This window comes from Temnothorax americanus, unplaced genomic scaffold, assembly GCF_048541705.1.
Source record: "Temnothorax americanus isolate GAGA-0224 unplaced genomic scaffold, ASM4854170v1 Scaffold3, whole genome shotgun sequence".
Lineage (NCBI taxonomy): Eukaryota > Metazoa > Arthropoda > Insecta > Hymenoptera > Formicidae > Temnothorax > Temnothorax americanus.
In genome coordinates, this window is record NW_027509442.1 from 5888819 (window position 1) to 5908944 (window position 20126).

Below are 20126 nucleotides of genomic sequence, written 5' to 3' on the forward strand. Positions count from 1 at the left end.
TCTATAAACATGCATCGTGTAGGCAAAACTAAAAGAGGATTAATTTTGTTTAAATAATTGTGTTTCACCGGTAAGTCTACCAATGCGTTTGCGATAAAATTAATCTGCTTTATCTCACGTCTAGCTGCTGAGTGAGAGAATAATAAATTTCGCACATTTATCTCTGTCCGAACGATTTACTGTGGACTAATCGGAAAGAGTACGAAAAAGAAATTCTAAATAAAGAATCACTGGTACGCTCTCTAAAATAAAATATCGGTGCGATGAATTATATTTTTGGGGCAACACGATTTATCACTTAGTCGAGCTTTGCTCAACCGTGAACGCAACACATAAGAAAAATAAGTACATGTGCCACGCACGATTTAATTTCGAACTCATCAATTTCTTGGCCAACTGCAAATGCATTACGCATTTCGTGATAATAAAATTGCTGGATGCGACAAGTAAAGAAAATTTTTTTTTACGCTGTTAAAAAACAGCGGTCAATATTTTAATAAAATTGGTATAAACTTATTTGGCAATTATTTTATAAGACAATTAAGATTTATATAAAAAAATGTGTATAATATTTTAAATAGTTTAAATTAAAAGATTAGGGAACAAATTAAAAGTGTTATGTACATATTAAATCGTTATATGTACGTTTTGTTATGCTAATAATTTTTCTATGAATCGTAAAGTTTTATTGTTAAAAGGTAGTATATTTTTTATTATAAAAAGAAATTGCTAAGGTATAATAAATTATTGTATACACTCGAGACGTATTTATATAGTTCGGCAGTATACATTACGTAAAGCGAAAGAAGCTACCGGCTTACCGGTATTAGAAGACTGCTTACCGCGGCGCGGGCGGTCCATTGAATGCTCATTAATCAGCCGTTTTTGTATGCCTGAGTCGCGTATATAACCTTCGATCTTGATGGATTTAGGACGAACTGTCGTTTGAAAAAACGTGACACAAGAGTTGTTCGTGGTTTTCGTGGTTTTCGTGATTTACGACCTTATTGCGTTTATAATGCGTTTATAACTAAGCTAATATGCAAACCTGCATTTCTGCTCAATCCATCTTGACTGTACTTTCTTAAGAAAAATAGTATTTTTGACAAAGAAACTAGCAATATATATAAGCGTGTCGATTTTTTTAAATTTCATATTTCTCTTTGTGCGCCGAAAGTGTGTAATATTATAGCTTAAATATGATTTATATATTAATAGTTTTATCTTGTCAAGCCCTAAGAGATATATGTATATACGCATACATACGCATTGTTGGAATCGATACAGAGCCCCTATATATATGATGAAAGTTACGCACACACACACGTACAATACTTACCTGATGTATTACGTGAGAAGGTAAGTTGTAAACTAAAACTGCCTTAATCTTCTTACTCCCTAATCAGCTTAACAATTCTTTGTGAACTAGAATTGCTAAAATATCTTTAATTTGTTATAAGAAGGTGTAGAATAAATCTACTTTAAATTCTATGTTAAATTCTGAGATCTTTTACGAATTCCAATTGGAAATATGTCAATGCCTCGGAACGAGGATGATCGATATCATTTTGCGAATTGAAAGCGGAAGAGAGATTATTTCTCTTTTGAGATTATTGGGAAACGACATTGATCGTCCTCCGTATTCCAAGACGTTAATGGAAAGTTGCTCTTCGTTTCGGATATCCCACAAAATATAGGCTGCTTTTCCAGATATGCGCGACGGAGACTTGCCGGCGGGGCGGGGGTGATGCGTTAATTCTACACGAGGCTGAATATACCACGCGGAGAAAACAAAAGTGTTGTCCTTCTGTTCCCAGGCGATATACGACATGCTCGGCGCGTGTTCGAGCAATAGGCCGGCGGACAGCGCGGAGGAGAGAGCGAAGAACATATTCGCGAAGATGGACGAGAACAACGACGGGCAGCTGACGCAGGACGAATTCCTGAAGGGCTGCCTCCAGGACGAGGAGCTGTCGAAGATGCTCGCTCCTTAATCCCGACGTCGCCGCACCTCCGAACGAGTCGTCGACGCGCGATCGTAAAAAGGACAGCACCGCGACCCCCACACCACTCCGACTCCCTCAGAAAAACTCGACGGAAACGTCAAAGCGCCGGCAGCAATAAAGCCACCACCGAAAACGTCACACACTCGCAAAACACACACGCATCCATTCACACGTGACGCGTATCAACGACAATTTCCTATTAACTATGACGTATACGCTATTATTGTAGCGTTTTGATAACGAGGCTGTCGCTCGTGCCCGACGACGAGGGCACGAACCGCGACAACGAAGAGAATGATCGAAAATGATCGATAAACGAGGAGAAGCGGCGATTCAAATCGAGTCGCCGTCGATCCTTCACGAGAGCGAGACCCGAAAGAGAAAAGATTTCTCGGGGGGACGCGATTGCACAGTGATTCATCGCACGCTCAGATTTTTCGCGCGGTTGACTGCGGGACAGCAACAACGTGGGTGGTGCATAATCGGTGGAAAAGAATGTCTCGCGAACATGAGAAAATATGCAGAGTGTGACATCATCGTCGACGACGGGAAGGAATCTATAATTATAGCTTGTGGAGGTCCTCATCCGTTTCGCGAACTCGCCAACCGTCGACAACCGCCTCGCCCGGATTCACGAATGTCCTCGGATTGCGGTGACGGAATTAACGCGGCGAACGAGCCTTCCGTTCTCATCCGGAGGGGGGAAGGTGACAACGAGTCGGTCGACGAGAACCGCGGTGGCTCTTAAAGCCCGCGATTTGGTTCAACTGATTCCGGACAAACGTTTCGCTGTCTCTTTCCGGATTACGGTCCCGTCTAATAACGCAGACAGGGACCGGAAACCTCTGAATCCTCTGCGAATCCTCGTGAATCCTCTGATGCGCTTTATAGGACTCATATAGAGATTTTGCACGTATAGCTCCGTACAGTTTACTGTCGGTTACTTGTCGCAGACACGACTTCGAAGGGGTTGACACGTTAGGGGGATCCAATTTCATTCTGGATATTATCAATAATTCCGAGTTGTTTTTTTTTTTTTTGCGAACTCTTTCGCTTTGCTGTAGTAAAATTAATAAAATTCAAGTCATTTTCTTCATACATCTCGTAGCTCGTTTGATTCTTACAAATACTTAATCTATAAAAGTATCCATGCATACAAGCGCATTCTTATATGCGTAAATTACAAATAAATCTCAAATGTAAATGGGTCTTAAATTCACATGATTCTGAAACCAACTGCAGTTAGAGATTTTGATCTGATTTGAGTCTCGCAAGTTTTTTTTTTAAACCTTGAGTCTTCGCACAAAAACCGCTTTTTCCAATTCCCTGTAAATACGTTAGAACTCAGCTCAAAGCCAACTGTGATTTCAATCTCGTGTAAGCTACTTGTTTATCACTTTAATCTCCATTCTATTACTCATTCTGCAAGACCCGCTTGATTAGATTACGTCGCGGGGAGTTGCAAGCTAGGTTTACTTGTAATCCCGGAAGTTCTAAATACAGTTCTAATACAGAAGTTCGAAATAAGATAAGAAACGTATGGTGCATCAGAGGATTGCAAGCGGGATTGAAGGACCGATCGAAGCCAGCGCGATCTCGTCGCGAGCGGAACGCGAGCGGAATTTCAACGCGAAGCTCAACGGAATTTCGTAGAGACGTGGAAGCGAAGGATATTCACACGAGCGAGCTCCGTGTGAAGAATTATAACGCGTCGATCGATCGACGCCAGGTCGTGTCCAAGATCGGCGTGTTGCAAGGGGACGATGTCGGCCGCCGTCCGCGATATGACGACGGTGTTACACGTTCGCCCGCGAGAGGTGTTAACACAACGAATTGCGAATTACGAGGTAATGCCTCTATTAGATAGGGGGGAATAATATCGCTTAGGGGTGACACAACGTTTAATTTTATACCGGCACACCGCGGTAGCTCCATTGCATCGTCGACCAGCACGCGCGTCATCCCTCGCGCTGAGAAATCGATACGCGTGCCTCTGCTATTACGGCACAGCGTGCAGCGGATGCGGAGAGTAACACCTGCGCCACGTACGTATACGTATTATCGTGTTCGCCCGAGATCCACCGGACGTCCGTCGCGCGCGCGCGCCCGTGGGATTAGGGGGGAACGGTGGCGAGAGGCCGCGCGCGCGTTGGAGGGAGGTGATAAAAGCGGATATCTATTTCCGGATAGCCGAAAATCCCGTGCGAAACTCCGCGTGTCGCTTCACGAGTTCTCCGCATCGCGCTTTCTTTCCTCGTTATCTCTCCGCTATTGTTTTCCTTTGGATATATAACTGAATCTTTATATATAGAGAAGTTTTTCGATGACAATGATCCATCGACGGATAATTGACATTATAAAAATAACGATGTTTAGATATAGGTATATATAACTTGACTTCAATCTGATCCTAATTTACTTTTCGTCTTCGGAACAGAAATGAAAGAAGAACGAAGAGTAAATTAAATTACAGCTGAAGTTGATCGGTGAAATTGACCGAACAAATCGACTCTTCTAATTACTAGTTACTGATGCATTAATTTACTGACAAGATTCGCAACGGTCGGTATTTTGAGAATTCTTACGCGGGAAGTTACGTTGAAGTTACACGGTGCAAAAAGAGAAGGAATAATTAAATCCACTCACCACTTTAACTGATATGGAAATCGATCTCGTGATTGCATAATTGTTTTAATTCATTCGACAGCGTGCTCGTCGACGTTCCGACACTTTCCATCGCGAAGGCTTCAGGGTCTTCTTTTTTTTCTCTCGTATCCACGTACATGTGCCCGCGAGAAACACAATGTGCATCGAGGTCAACGTGCTTCGCGTGCATGTATTTCAAGATTTATGAACAAGCGTCACACACGTGCAACGGATACGCAACATCATATACGTAACGTTCTTCGCATGGCAGATAAGTTGGGAGGAGCTTGCGGCACGTGCGAAAACGGATAAATTGGTCGTTTGCCGTCGAGAATCCTGTGCCTTGCACCGAATCGGTAAGTCATAACTATATATTATTTTGAACCGATAATGTGAAAATTCTTGATATATTTCGAACATTATTTGCGAGCGATCTCCTCTCATCGAGATCGAAAAAAATTAAAGATTTTTAAGGTAAAGGTAAAATATTCTCCGTCTTACCGAATGATCTATCGTTCTTTAATGGTCCAAAAGTTTCCGCGAATGCATCTTGCGATGCCTTAATGCACAGAATTAACGACGCACGCTGTGTATACTTGAACGTGATCGGTTCCAAATGAGATGAATGATCATTAAGCCCGCGGTGCACCTACGGGGTACATTTCGTTTTTTTATTTCCTTTCGCGTACGCTGCTGCACTGCACGCTGATAACACATACGTTACAGATTGCACCGTAATTACTTGGTTATCCGTTTCCGATAGTTCCGCAATATTTCTCGCGGTTCGCGCGGTAATTTGCGGGTATCGGAGTATTTATTTTCACTACAATGACTAATCCCGTGCGCAAACTCGTAGAGAAATTAGAAATCTTTCGGCTTCTAATATCTCTTCGTAGATGAAGCGACTTATATTTATCTTGAGTTACGTATTTAGTAGCGAGAAATAAAAATGTTCGTGCCTATATTTAAAAGATAGCGGGATGTATGTTTAAAATTCCATTTCTTTCGAGGAAGAATGTATATTCAAAAATTTATTTCTTTTTCTCGAGGGAGAAAAATTGTGATCTCGGAAACAAACGAGACAAGTGCCGAGTAAATACAAGTAGCCTGTAATTTATGTCTGAAACTATATAGATCTTCGTGTTTAACTTGAATTAATCAGCAGGCCATATTCCCTAGGCCATTCGAAAACACACACGCTGCAACTTGCAAGCTTGTATCGGATAAGGGGGCCGACGGCACGTACGTGTGCCGCGGGCTTTAAAGAGAATCGATCGGACGGCCGAGCGTAATAAGAGACGAGTCTGGCTCGAAGAAGGCCAACGATAATTTTCGCACAGCACATCAGTTAACTCCGAGCACTTTCTCTGCCGTGCAACATCGCGCGTGGCGCGATAAATTCCCACGTGCAAGGCGACTTTTAGAACACATTGTGATTCGCGTGGATTTCTGGTCGACTAGAGAAAAAAATACGTTGCACCTTATATTCGCAGGTTTCTCGCGAGCGAGTCTTCTAATCGGTCGACCGATCGTGTGCTTAACGCAAAACGGATGAATGTAACTGGGTGATGATTCGAATGAAAATTAGTTTTCAGACTCTATACGTGAAGAAGCTGTAACTAATTAGACATTGATAAGCAGCAAGAATTATAAAGAGTCTCGAGATAACGCAGAAATGTAAGCGATTTAGCAGCCGATGGTAGGAAATAAGTATTCTGAAATCAAAACGTGTGTATATGCGACTCGGTTCTCGTTGTGGATTATAAATGATTACGTTGAAATAATTGTGATTATCCGATGAGATATGAATCTCTCTGGATAAAATTATTTTGCTAATAATTCTGTCAAAATGTGTTTTCAAATTTATGATTTAATACTGCATTTGAACGTATTAGAATTAATATTAGAGCTAATTATTCTCCAACGTAATAATTTATGACTTGCACGCGAAGCTAATTCGGATCTGTTCGTGAAATAGGTATTTATTAATCCGATTAGCATACGAGATACAATATTCTCTATGCGATTGTTAGGACACTCTGTATATTTGTATATTATCTCGTAAGATGAATCAAATTGATGAATAATCACTGTGAAAATAATATCGAATTAAATCATAGTCGTGAACACCGATAATATATATTAAATGTTGAATATAAAATAAAATAAGAGACTCGCGGCGCGAGTAGAGTTATATAAAACGCAATTGTATAAGCAATTGTCTTTTGTCGGTCAAGAATATTATCAGTCGATGCGCGCGGATGGGAGAGAAAGAGAGACAGAAAGAGCGAATGAAGACGCTTTTAATTAAAAGTCCAATTCATTCTTCAATGTCATTCGTCTGCAATTATTAAAACGGGTAAAGGAATACCAGAAGTCTGTAATCTTGATCAACAAGGGCGAATGTCACTATTAAACATTTTGCATCGCGATAAACTGTACGGAGTGCTTGTGACATCGATTCGGATTGGATCTGTTAATTGGAAATTCTATTGTAATGCTTGGATGAACGGAATATACAGAGAATCCTGTATATTTTATGGGTTTCATAAAGAACGGCGCAGGAACTTTAGCAATCTACGTAGAATTATTACGTCGTGAAGATGATAGCGTTACAGATTGTACGTCTTGTAGAGATTTCTTGTAATTAAGCGATGGATAGATTTAATAGAACGAAATCTCTGGCAAGTTTTGTTCGAAGGATTACAATCACGATTTGGGAGAATTTTGTTTTACGAATTGCTCGTTAAATATGCTCGTTAAAATTGTAACGCCGGAAGACGTTTAAATTCTATTCTATATTTGTGAATACGGTTGAATTACCAAAATACGTTCTTCCGTGCCCTCGATCTTCTATAAACTAACGTTTCCTATCCTATCGTAAATTCTTAGAGTATATTTTCAATTATATTAACCGTGTTTGTTCTAAATCTCGAATGAAGAGAATCGAGTACTTTGAGGATTTGTCAAGACGTAAACGTGCAACGGTTCAAAAATTCTTAAAATGTTATACGCGTGCCATTGCAATATACTATTCGTTGTGTAGTTATTCGATGGATAGTTTATAAATGCGGTTAACGAGGGGAAAGAGAGAGAGAGAGAGAGAGAGAGAGAGAGAGAGAGAGATTTGGGATAATAAAAGAATAGTCGATCAGCGGTGTAAGAATATCATACCGTTTAGGAGCATCGGCGAAAGTTATCCGTTCGTACGATTAACGGATGGTATTGACCTTAATTGGCGACCAAACTTGATGAATTCATCAGTCGCGAATGGTGGTATTAAAATTAATTATACCATTAAAATAATAGTACCAAAATTAACTACGTATTAAGATTAATCGACAGAACCAATCAATTAGGCTCGTATCTATGTTAATGGATGGTATCAATTTTAATCAATGGTACTAACGTAGCACCAAGATAAATTGTGGCAGAACCGAGACGGATTGATGCCGGATCTATCGGCTTTACAGTCTATTTTAACTCGCGTGAAACGGTGCGCTGAAGGAAGGGGCCCCGCCTTCTTTTCGTATATTCATTAACGAAGAACAACGATAAGCGGACCACAATACGTTATACTGGCACGTCACTCCGACGTAAAAATCGCGTCGCGACCGCGGAGACAGTTTCGCGAAGGCACGCGAAGACCGCATCCTTTCCTTACTTTCCTGCGGGGCGGGGTACGTAGATAAGGGTCTCGTGTAAGATGGATAATTCACATTTCCGTATACGTCGCGTCTGAAACTGGTCGTGATATAAATCGTTAAGAAAGATACATCTATCGCTCGAATCGTGCACTCATTCTAATCAAGTGACTATAGTCTACTAGTGATATAGCATTCGACCAATTGTGTGTTTTTATTAGAACGATGCGTTTTTCGGTAAGCGCGCGCGCGGTCGGGTTCTCTCGTAATCTTCTCCTCCGCGCGCTCCTCCGTCGCGGTCCTCCACGAAACGTCGCATCTGCCGACTCGATCGATTTCGCGCGCGGTTTTCCAGCCTGCATAAATCATGTTATGATCACAGACTTCTATATACTTCTATATACTTCCAGGTACATAGGAGTCCGTGGTTATCATGCAAATTATAAAATCGCTTTATAAAACAAGAAGCGGGAATATCGCGAACTTCGCGTCGCAAGTGATCGACTTGGCCGGAGATCTTGCAGACGGCAGATGATCTAGTCGAACCAACGTGACAAGCAGTGTTATTTGTGCGCAGCACTAATGTACGCGAAATCGTATTGAGATCGCATTGTGATTTATGGCGATGGGTCGATTTGAAAGAGAAATTAATCGAATCGCGGAGCAGATCGGAGAACGCCTCCGCGCCGTCGAGATAAATAAAAATCGCGCTCATATATATTTATATTAGGCTAGGTACATATCGTCAGCTCCTTCCATGAACGTGAGAGGCAGAAGGTTCTCTCGCTTCGCGATTTTACTGTCTATGTACTTCAATCGCAACTACCATGATTAAGTCAATTTTAAACGAAGAAGGAGAGAAGAGCTCTATTCGTTAATACAATATTTTGAAACGTACGTAATATTATATATATAATACATATATATATTAAATAAAACGTGTTATAAATAATATTAATATATTATGTATTCCATGTGTGTAGCGAATCTGTACCAGTTCGTAAAAGCGGTTTTACCCACTGGCGATGACAGAATCGATCGCGCATTTTTGGGACGGAAAACGAGACTTTCTCAGAATGTTAGAACAATTATATTTCTCGGTAGGGGAGACAGGGGCTCGTTGGCACAAAGAGCAAGTTGCGGCGACGCCAACGCATTGCCAACTTGCCCCTTGCGGCAACGAACCCCGGTTTTCTTTACGTTATTTGTTTTACAAATATCCGATGTCCCAAAATTGCAAAATATTCTCAAGACAAATTTATCGAAAATTTTCCATGTAAATAATGAAACTGTGTTCAATAAAAGATTCGATAAGATTTTCAAGTTAATTGTTAAAATACAGACATCTTTGAAGGAATATTACATTGTCAAAACAGAAATTCTTTAATCAAGAGAAGTGAAATAAATAATTCGAGAATGCATTTCAAAGTGTATCTGCGCGAAATCGCCAATGTGTAAGATCTAAGATAGACGCATTCGCATTGTCGTTGATTTACATAAAAGGTACGCACTTCGCGTTCTAATGGCTAATCGCTAAAACCGAGACTCGGTTCGTAAATCCACGCACGATTTCCGGGTAGACTGGGAGGGGGGGATAATGCGGGGGAAAAAACGGACATCGCAGCTCTCTCCTCTCGAATAGAAAGTGCAGCATTGACAATCGACATAATAAGAGTTCCCTTTTACGAAAGAATCGACGTACGTAGACCGGAGAATTTTATAATGCTTATAAGAACGGACCTAAAGTGCATTACATTATTAGAGGAGCCGTCATTTGTGTCTCGATTGTCGCCCCCTTCGACGTGTGTGCGCGTATGCATGTGTGTGTATGTGTGTGTGTGTGTGTGTGTGCGTGTGCGCGAGACTGTTCACGCAAAACCACCACTCTCCGTTGCACGTACACGCAATAGGAACGTAATACGCACATATAAATATGCACGCACGCGAACGATCGTGCGCGAATATGCGCGTCCAGAACTCAATTTCCGTCGTACCACATTTAATGGCGTTTCCGCTAATAGGCCGCGCAAATTGCGAGCTAAAATCGAGCACCTATTTTAAATATCTTAACGACTCACCTCCGTCTCCCCTTATCGAGATCCATTTCCGCGGCTTTCGCAGATTCGTTGCGCGCGCGACGCGGATCTTCCGCGGGGGCACATTATCACGGGATCAATCGAGATAACTATGACGTCAGAATGTTCTTCGATGAATGGTAATTAACGATTTACCATCTTGTAAATGACGCCCGTTTTTTGTCATCGTCGAATTCGTCATTTACCCTGATTGATCCCGATTCTTTACGGCTCGCCGCGAAATGACAAAGATAAAGTCAATTTCTGATCAATGAGGACGCGATAATTTAACGTGACGAGGAACACATCGGACGAGAACTACTAATCGAGGATTCGAGCCACTATTCTCACAGTCTCTCTATGCGATTTTATATTTTTCTACGCCTTCCAGCTCTGTTTAACTTGCCCTCCACTGTCGGCACGTGGTGTGATCTCTCTCGAAACTCTGCCCGATATATCTTCTATCGCACGTTTCCTCTATTCCGTCGGCGCGACACGCGTCTAAACTATAGTAATCTAACATAAGTAACAAATTTTATTAAAGCATTGCCGTATTGTTTCGCACGACTAAACTCTCGTACAACCGGAATACCCTTCGGCTAACATTTCCCAGGGACGACCGTAAACTCCGCTTGCAATTTCCGATTCCGTCGGTCGGCAGAAATGTTCCGCGCCGTTTGACATTTGACGGATGTTTCACCGACGGCGATGGAAGTCGTCGAGATCACTCGCCGAACATCTCAAGTTTCCAGCAGTTTGGATAATTAACGAGTTGATTAGCCAAACTACTCCGAAACGGAATTATTGCCTATTGTGTAGTTTTATTGGTATCCGATTTTCTAATGGAATGTTGCATTCGTATGTACTCTTCTCCAATTCTGTACATTTAATAGGAAAAACTTTGGAATTAATTTTACGTTTACGAACGAGGAATGCTTTTGTTGTATTTTATATACTTTTCGCAATTCTATATACCTCGAGTTCCGGATTTTATAGAAAAGAAGAAGATTCAATCTCGTTTTGCTGAATGATACGATTAGAGAATTTCGATTGGTACGGGATAGGGGGACGGGTGTTCCGGTCCCCGTGACAACTAAGCGCGATTTCGCATTGACCGATAAATTTGATCTCCCAGGAAACATTTGGCGACGCCGAATCGATGGCGTCGATGCCGACGCACGGTAACTGCGTATCTCGATTCACTGATGGCTTGTAATATCGATGAGTTGGCTCTACGCTGAAATTTCCGCAGCCTGGCCTTACTCGGCAGAAAGGTATCTCGCTCTTAATCCTCCACCCTGATTAAGTACGTCACGGTATTATTTATTCAGGTAACAACCTGCGAACGCCTTAAATCAGTGGTTTCCAGTTTCTCTTTTTGTTACATTTATCTTTTACTTACTAACGTTTATCTCAAGCACGTCTCAAAATGCTGTTGCATTTATTTTCAAATAAATAAATATCTAATTTGTGTGACAACTATACCACACCATGTTTGAAGACATAACTTTGGCATTTTAATGTCTTAATTTCAAAAGCAGTAATGAAAAGCAGCTTGATTACCAAATTGTTTTCACTCGATTTTAATAGCAAAAAGTAAGTAGTGCATTTTCCGAGATTTTCTGTGACTTTTGTTGCAATATGTAAATGAATAAATTGATCAAGTTACTTTCTTCCTTTATTCTTTTTTTTTTAAATAAGTATGCGTTAATTATCGCTAGTCCTTGTGTTAATTTTATACAATATATAATAAATTTTTGTTGTAAAGTATTAAAAAGTCTCAACCCGGTTTTGTGGCAAATAATTTTAAACTCTATTGAACGTAGGTTTAGAATTAATTGCTGTCCAGTGGGGAAATTGCCTTCTACCAATTAACTTTCCAATAACCGCTGTCTCTAGTAGTCCAGCGATTTACACTGATGTTAGCGATTAGTTTTGTTTTGGAAGGGAAGTCCTTTGTGCGACATACCTTTCACTCGAGTGTGTCCTTTTTAATTACGCGACGAGTGACATGCGTGCTCGCCTATATAAAAACAATTCCTCAAGATAAAAAAATTATTTTTTTTAAATGCTTATTAAGTGATGCGCCGTTATGTATATATGCTCTAACTATACAAACTCCATTTTTCTATATACGTTTTAAAAAGTACCTACGGATTAGATCGTTCCTGCGAGTATGCCTCCAATTCCTATTACGGTGCCCAGCTTCGATGGTTAAAGGAAAAGGCAAGCAACATCACAAGGATGCATGGCGTATTAAGAGACACGCTTTCAATTAATCGTACGTGGCCGCGATGCGTATAACGGTAGAAGTTGATCTTTCGAAAAGTCCGCTATCTCGCGGTTTAGCTCTAGATCGTCGGATATCGGGAGGATTAATATGGGATATGCACGCGTTTATCGCATAATAACGTAGCGTAATTACCATGTTATTCTGACGTCGCTCTTATTGCATTGAATATTCATCTGATGTAGCGTTAGGACTGAACGATAATCCTGAGAGAGGCCGCGTCTCGTGACGTCCGGAGCTTATCCGTGCGTTTCGGTATCACGCCTCTTGCCTCGGAGCCTTGCACGCTCGCGCTGAATTAACTTTCGAAAAGGCTAAGTCAATAGGTCATGCAAGATTATCGTCGCTGTCTCGTTAATGGAAAGTATTTTATACGTGTATATACATTATATACATACATATATAATATCTAGTGTAACCCGTATAGCTTCATCGCCAAATAATCAAATCGTGTCCACTAAGGATGATAATACCGATAAACGTGATCGTTTTTAATTAGAACACATTATTATAAGACGATATGTGGACATGTAACTTGGATCGCGATTTTTTTCACTTTCTTTATTCATTGATTTATAGCACGGATTTACTTATAAGCAATTAACTCGTTGAAGATATTCAAACTCACTCTACGAAAGCTGCCCCCTTAATTTTTTTTCTATCTTTAAATCCAATCCAGTTTATAATATTGGTAATTACAACTCCGAAATACAGAAATACACTTCCCGTTAATTTTGTTACTAATCTTTTTGGATTTACCTCTATTATATCATTATCTAAATGATTTTCATGATGATGATCTCCAGCGCAAATTGTTAATTATTTCGCGGAATAATCACCTCTGATTAATCGGCGCGCATTAATTAATCACACGTTTTGCGTATAGTTTTATCAACTATAAACTCCGAAGCGGCAATCCTTACTATTACCGATACGTGCTAAATGGATTATACATAGACCAGTAATAATGAAAGTAACGCGTTTCAGTTAGCTCGACAGTCTGCAATTTGTATAAAGCATCCTCGGATCAGTTCGCAAGACGGCACAAGAGTCAAGACGCGTAACATAGTTGTGACTCATCGTCGGATCGCATCACGGTAGTCTGCATTATCGTATTTCGCGTTTCAAATATCCTCGCTTCGCTGAGAAAACGTATTCTAAGCAAGGAGGAAAGCTCCAGGGTACAGAATATTGATACAAGAAAACGGGGCTAACTTCGAATTTCTGACTAGGGTCATTGATATAATAGCAATAGAGTACAGTTACATATCCTCAACATGTTTTCATGCTCATGTTTATAAATTATGCTATTATTATTATTATTATTATTATTATTATTATTATTATTATTATTAAATGTAGTATCCTACTTCTCATTTTGTAATGACAGATACTTTGATGAATTTAGGGACAATTTTTTCTTAACGAAAATAAATCAATGTCAATAATTATAAGCGTTATAAACGAAAGAAGATATATTTTGCGAAGTAAAATTAAAGGAATCAAATGGATTACAAAAATACATTTTTCAATTTTTAAATGAAGTTTAGTTTAATAGAATTTTGATTCTTATAGATCAGATTATGTGTGTATTTATGATCTCGCTGAAGTTACTCTTGCTTCGCGCCGAAAAAGAACTCGCCTGTATATTCGCTGGCATATTCCTTCTTTGCAGTCGCAAAAAAAATTGTGCTCCACGAGACGAGATGTAAGTATGACTCGAGTAACTTTGCACCGACGTAACAAGAAAAAAAACAAATTTTATAAATATGTAACATCTGAAGAGGTAATTAATAGATAAAGAATCCTCGTAGATATTGAAATTTGTTATAAGTTACATCATTAGACATTAAACGGTCTTAAATATCGTTCTTAAATATTAAATAGTATTAAATCTTTCTCATTGTGGCACAAACTTTTCCTCTGACGATGCAATCTTATTTCATTCTACCGTACTCGATAGAAGAATAAACAGTTAACTCAACCGTGAATAACATATAGACACATCTAAGACACATTGACTATCTAATTTAATAAGCTTTAGATTTGGTCTCGAAATTCTTATCGTCAGAATATTTCAAAATTCCTCTCTAGAACGTAAAAATAGAAATAAATTTTATGCTTAACTTTAACAGACTCTCGATATAGTAACGATACAAATTTTTATCCGCCTGTCCGTGATAAAAATCTTAGCGGTATATACTGTTCTAATCTTAAGAAAACACAAACTTGTAAAAAATAAACTATTATATAGTTTTTATTACTATATATGTAACAGGAAAAATTCAAGTTGATTGAGGCGTCTCTTAGACACATCTATCTCAGATATCTTTTAGACGCTTATATTGCCTAGATTTTTGGGGGAAAAGATATGCGACATATTTCATAGATCGACATAGAAATTAAATCCCGAGGGTTATGGGGATATTCATGTATATTTCCGATTTTAGCGAGAAAACGGAACTCTATTTGATGACGTCGATTGCATCGGTCGGAACTAATGATGTGCACGATATTTTCATCTACTCGCACTTTAACGACCGCGCAACTATCTTCTCGGATACATGCAGTGTCGCATTGATCGCCCGGTCTGCTATTTTCGCATTATATCCAACATGCGAGAGCTGGACTGCGAGGCATCAGAAATCGTACTTTAATGCAACGTGTATCAGATCATAGCGCGATAACATGTTTAAGCAAACTTACCTTCCAATTGCATAATTTCGCGAGCAATCAAAACCAATCGCACGGGATTACCATTGTATTTGAGCGATCGATCGCAGCGTACGTTTCTGCCAAACGATATCCATTTTCCGAACTAGGTATAGAAATAAATCTAAGTCGATATTTCTATACGACACTAACTAGGTATAAATTGCGCATAAACTTATAGCAAGTTAGGCTATCTATATTTGCGACTACGATCTGGATTACGCAATAGCTGCACAATCACCCTGCCATGACGTGCTACTTCCGACGCATTGGTGCTCTTATCTTTGGCCGCACCCATGTGTAGAATTAATTAACAATATAATCGTCTGATGCCAATTGTCAATCACGACTCTTTCAACACACGTTCGATCGGTTTGGTAAAGTACAAAGATTCAGCAGTCGCGTATAAAATCACCTCTCTTGATGAGTCGAGCTTAAACTCGCGAAATCCGAAGATTATAAAAATTTGTTACCTTGCTTTATCTCTGTTATTCAGGAACGTTGGTGCACTTAAAGATGATTACGTCAAGATGCCGATAAACATATGATATAAACAATGCGGTAAATGCGCCCAGAATTTTGCGGGCACGCTACTTTCTAATTAACCCGACACAAGTCCGCTTATCTAAAAACCAAACTCTCAGGCGTATTACAAACGTCCTTGCGAGATAATCGCGGGCGCGGCACTTTGCATACGTTCGTTCCACATTTCAAGGAAAATCGTTTTTTCGAAGAAGGTCGTTACCGATCCGAATACGAGACAACAGAGACATAAATCTTTCAGGGGGTATCAATTTTGCTCGAAGGCCATAACGAGCTTATGACTCGTGGCGTTCATCGCCGAGATAAGAGAACAGGTGCGCATTTACTTTATTACTTAATGTACAACGGGAGGGAAGAAAATGTCACGGTATGCATAAGTAACATGGATCGTGTTTCTTTCGTGATTTGCGTTTCGTTGAATAGCGTCGAACGAATTTTTATTTAATTCTCTGCGCAGAAAGTCGCGAGATAGTTCGTGATAATGAATCTATTATAGCTTCGGAGTTAAATACACGTTATCGCGATTGTATCCTGCGCAGTTTCCTTCTGTCACTAGCGGTAAACCGAAAGTGGAACGTAATGCAAGGTGCAACAGGAAAAATCGATAAAATGTATGTTTCAAACACAGGCATTACAATGCAGTAGCATTAAACGTACTACGATACCGTGGAAAATTTGTAAATATTCCTGGCAGTTTTGCATTTTCAATCTACCATATAAATTTCGTTAAAAGTTACGTTAAATGGTAAATGAGATAATTTTAGTTTATTAAATATTTAACGGTAATAATATAAGTTAATTATTTTGCTGCGCATTTTACAATTTCCTTCCGAAAACTTTCGAATACTTTTGGGTTGCGCGATGATTGATCTGGAAGACCAGAATAGCGATATTTGTGGCATGTAAAGGCTCATGAAAATTTAAAGAATTTAAGTTGCAGAAGAGAAATAGGATTGTCCGAGAAGTTTTTAATGTAATAATGGAAACATCATATTTTTCAATTCAGAATGTACTTATTTTACAATATAATCCCCTTTGCACTCAATGCATTTTGTTCAACGTTTTTCTAATGTAGTTATGCTAACTTATTTTAGCTTAATTTGTTCAGCTTCTTAAAATAGTCATCTCTGGATCATCATAATCTGGATCACCTTTTTGATGTAAAACGTTTACCTCCGAGTCATATTTACAAATAGATGGAAGTCGCACGAGACCAAATCTGGTCTCGTGAATAAGGCAGCAATTTAAAACCTAGTTCGTGAGAATTTGATTACTGCTCGAATTTCAGTTCTTTCCATTTTCTAGAAGTATCAAACACAACAACTTGACGGATCGACTTGAAATTTTTATGTCAATCTTATAAAGGATGAAACTGTCCACTAACAATAAGTTCAAAATTACATGGAAAATCACGGCATCCATGTATCAAGAAACTTTTCGAACAAACCTCGTATACCTAAAAGAATGACATTCTGATAATAAATCATACAATTAATATCTTAACTGCGAATTATATCTAAAATTAAAATCTCCGCCAGATGTGGCGCACTGGTCGTGGATGAAGAAAAAGAGAACTGCGATACTTTTGTCATTATCTACCTTGTTAAAACTTTTATCCGATTCTGACCTACCATTACGCTATTACGTTCGCCGATTCGAATTATGCCGAGCTCTTTTTTCCTTTTATATAACAAAGCGACGTATACGCGGATCGTTTTGAGCGGCTAAGTTAAAACCAGCTGGTTTTTGTGATTAAAGCGAACGCGTAATTAGTGCATCCACTGATTTCGAGATTTCCGTAGCGTGTGCGACGTAATGTTTCGTAGTTATAATTAACGTGTTATATATACTTGGGTGTATCGAGTGTATTCGCGCGAATTCCGCGGGACTCGGCAATCAACGACTGCGCGACTTTCAAGAATACTTTATTCAATTTGCTTAAATCGCAGTTATACGCCTCTTTTTCTAGACTCTAGACGATTACAACGACGTCGATAATCACTTAGTACGCAACATGACTTCTCTGTACGTTGACCCTTTTGGCCTTGTATTCGCTCGCGATATTGCATGCGTGCTTCTTATTGCAGTTCACAGTATAGTGTATTTGTAACATAAACTCATAATCTTTCTGAAATTATTTTTTCTTTCATGTATATAATTATCCTAAATTATAGGATTAGTTTTCCGAAATTTTTCCTTTTTATTAAATATTTCTTTTGCGACTAATCCTCTTTTTTTATTCAAAATGTAAAACATCATTTCCGGACGAAGGTCGACTCCGAAAGGGTTAATAAATGTATGTATCGCTATTAAATCAGTGTAATTATTTCGATGCGATAAAACCGATACTGCGATATAATTATAGTTCAAAGAAAAGAGGACAGGAAAACTGTACGCCGTAGTTTATTTTATAAATCTGGCAGATCGGTCAGACGATCAGACGAATGTGTTAACTCCTTGTAACTGTAATTTTGTATTTTAATAAGTTCGCGTGACACGCGACACGGAATCGACGGGAAACGCTAAAAAGCGTCAATTCTCTCTGATGCATTCTCGTCGCGAGCACAATGGTGACAGCAAAACGGGCTTTTAGCTGTTAGCGTGCTCGAGGGGTGGCTGCGTCAAACAAAATTTCATCTGCCGAACTCGCATCGACGAAGCTCGCAGATGCTTGTCACCAGCTTTCACGGAGCCGCGTGGCAAGCAGTCTCCCGTGAAAAAGTTTCGCGATAAAAAGCGCGACGGGGTCTTGTCTCTGAAAATGTAACGAATTCTTCGTCGGCAGGTCGACGCGAATCGCGGAGAAATTTCGCGAGGGTCGTCGCTGTCCTGAAAGATCGTATAATTTACCGTCGGCCCCTGATGTCACCCGGCCAATTTCTCGAGTCTCACGAGACGGATCCGCGCTGCTGACGCAGCCGCTGACGAAGCAACAGCGATCCCCCGGGATGGACATAATTAAATAAATCGCGACGATCGTCCTCGCATATGTCAATCGATTCCGATTCCGATCGGCGACGAAGACGGCGGCGTTGTTTCACACGCGTCATTCACGTGTATTAAGAACGAACGGGTCGGGCCGCGATCTAAAGCACGCGCTCGGGAGATCGTTCACGTGAACATGTGTGTCGCCGTGCGTCATCTCGTCGGGGAAACGCGCGTATAGCACGTTTCACGGCGGGATGCAACTCGCCGAAAACGCTTTTCGGGGGAGAGACTCGGAGCTCCCGAGGAATCTCTCCGTCTCCCGAGACGCCACGCGCCGTCGTTCGGGACGACGGAGGGATGCTGCCTGCCGTCGTCGGTTATCTGTACGTAACGAATGAGCGACCGTGCGAGATTGCATCGCTGCACGATGATACACCGTCGCTCCCTCGAGCGAATCCATCGCTCGTACACGCATACGTGCGCCAAAGACGGACACACTTCGGTATAGGATTTAATTATCTACCATAAGATCTAGTACTTACGTATTACAATTATTATATTGTGGTATAATTAATTCCGTTTAAGCGACATATATATATATATATATATATATATATATATATATATATATATGTATATGTATAAAATACAACTTCGATATATGTATATATCGAAGCAAACTCGTATTTTGTATGCGAGTTGCGCGCGGCGAAGGACCGCGAGAGCCCGCATATTATCGTCTCATTACTAATATTATTATAATAAAGCACACACTACGCTCCAAATGTATTATTATTATTATTGCTGCTCTACTAATCTTGGAATTTTCTTCTGTTGCAGTTGCGTGAATGCGTATGATTGCGAATGCGTGCATGAAGAAAGAATACTCACTCTATCCTAAATCCTTCCGTCCTTATTGTCGTATTTCCAAAAACGTCACTTCCTTCGTTTCTATGTTGCATTTCCGTCGAGATAGAACGTAAAATCAATGTAAAACCGACGTAAAATCGATATAGATACGTAAAACCCCTCCTAATACGATTAAAGATTTGCTTCCGATAGTGATTCGTTCAATCGATTGAATCGGATGAACGATGGTTGCCGGAATTGTATCTTTCTCTCAAATAAGTTCGACGCGGAACGCGGTTTTTTTTTTTTCCGTGACTATAATATTTAACGGTGCTGATCGCAAAGGTTGAACGTTAATAAAGCTCAAAGGACCTCAACGGCATGCGCGGCTGATTTACGCGGAAATCTTTTTTACTCGTCGTCGTCCGTCGTT

General features: G+C 40.0%; 1 protein-coding gene across 7 annotated transcripts in view; it reads left to right on the forward strand.

The window, feature by feature from the left end:
- LOC143900198 (neuronal calcium sensor 2) overlaps positions 1-20126 on the forward strand; it is a 145878-nt gene that overhangs the window by 125298 nt on the left and 454 nt on the right. For all 7 annotated transcript variants that reach the window (XM_077411263.1, XM_077411265.1, XM_077411264.1 and 4 more), the window contains one exon: positions 1818-5008. In XM_077411263.1, coding sequence (XP_077267389.1) covers positions 1818-1994 — 177 coding nt within the window. In that variant the 3' untranslated portion in view covers positions 1995-5008. The remainder of the gene's footprint in view (positions 1-1817; positions 5009-20126) is intronic.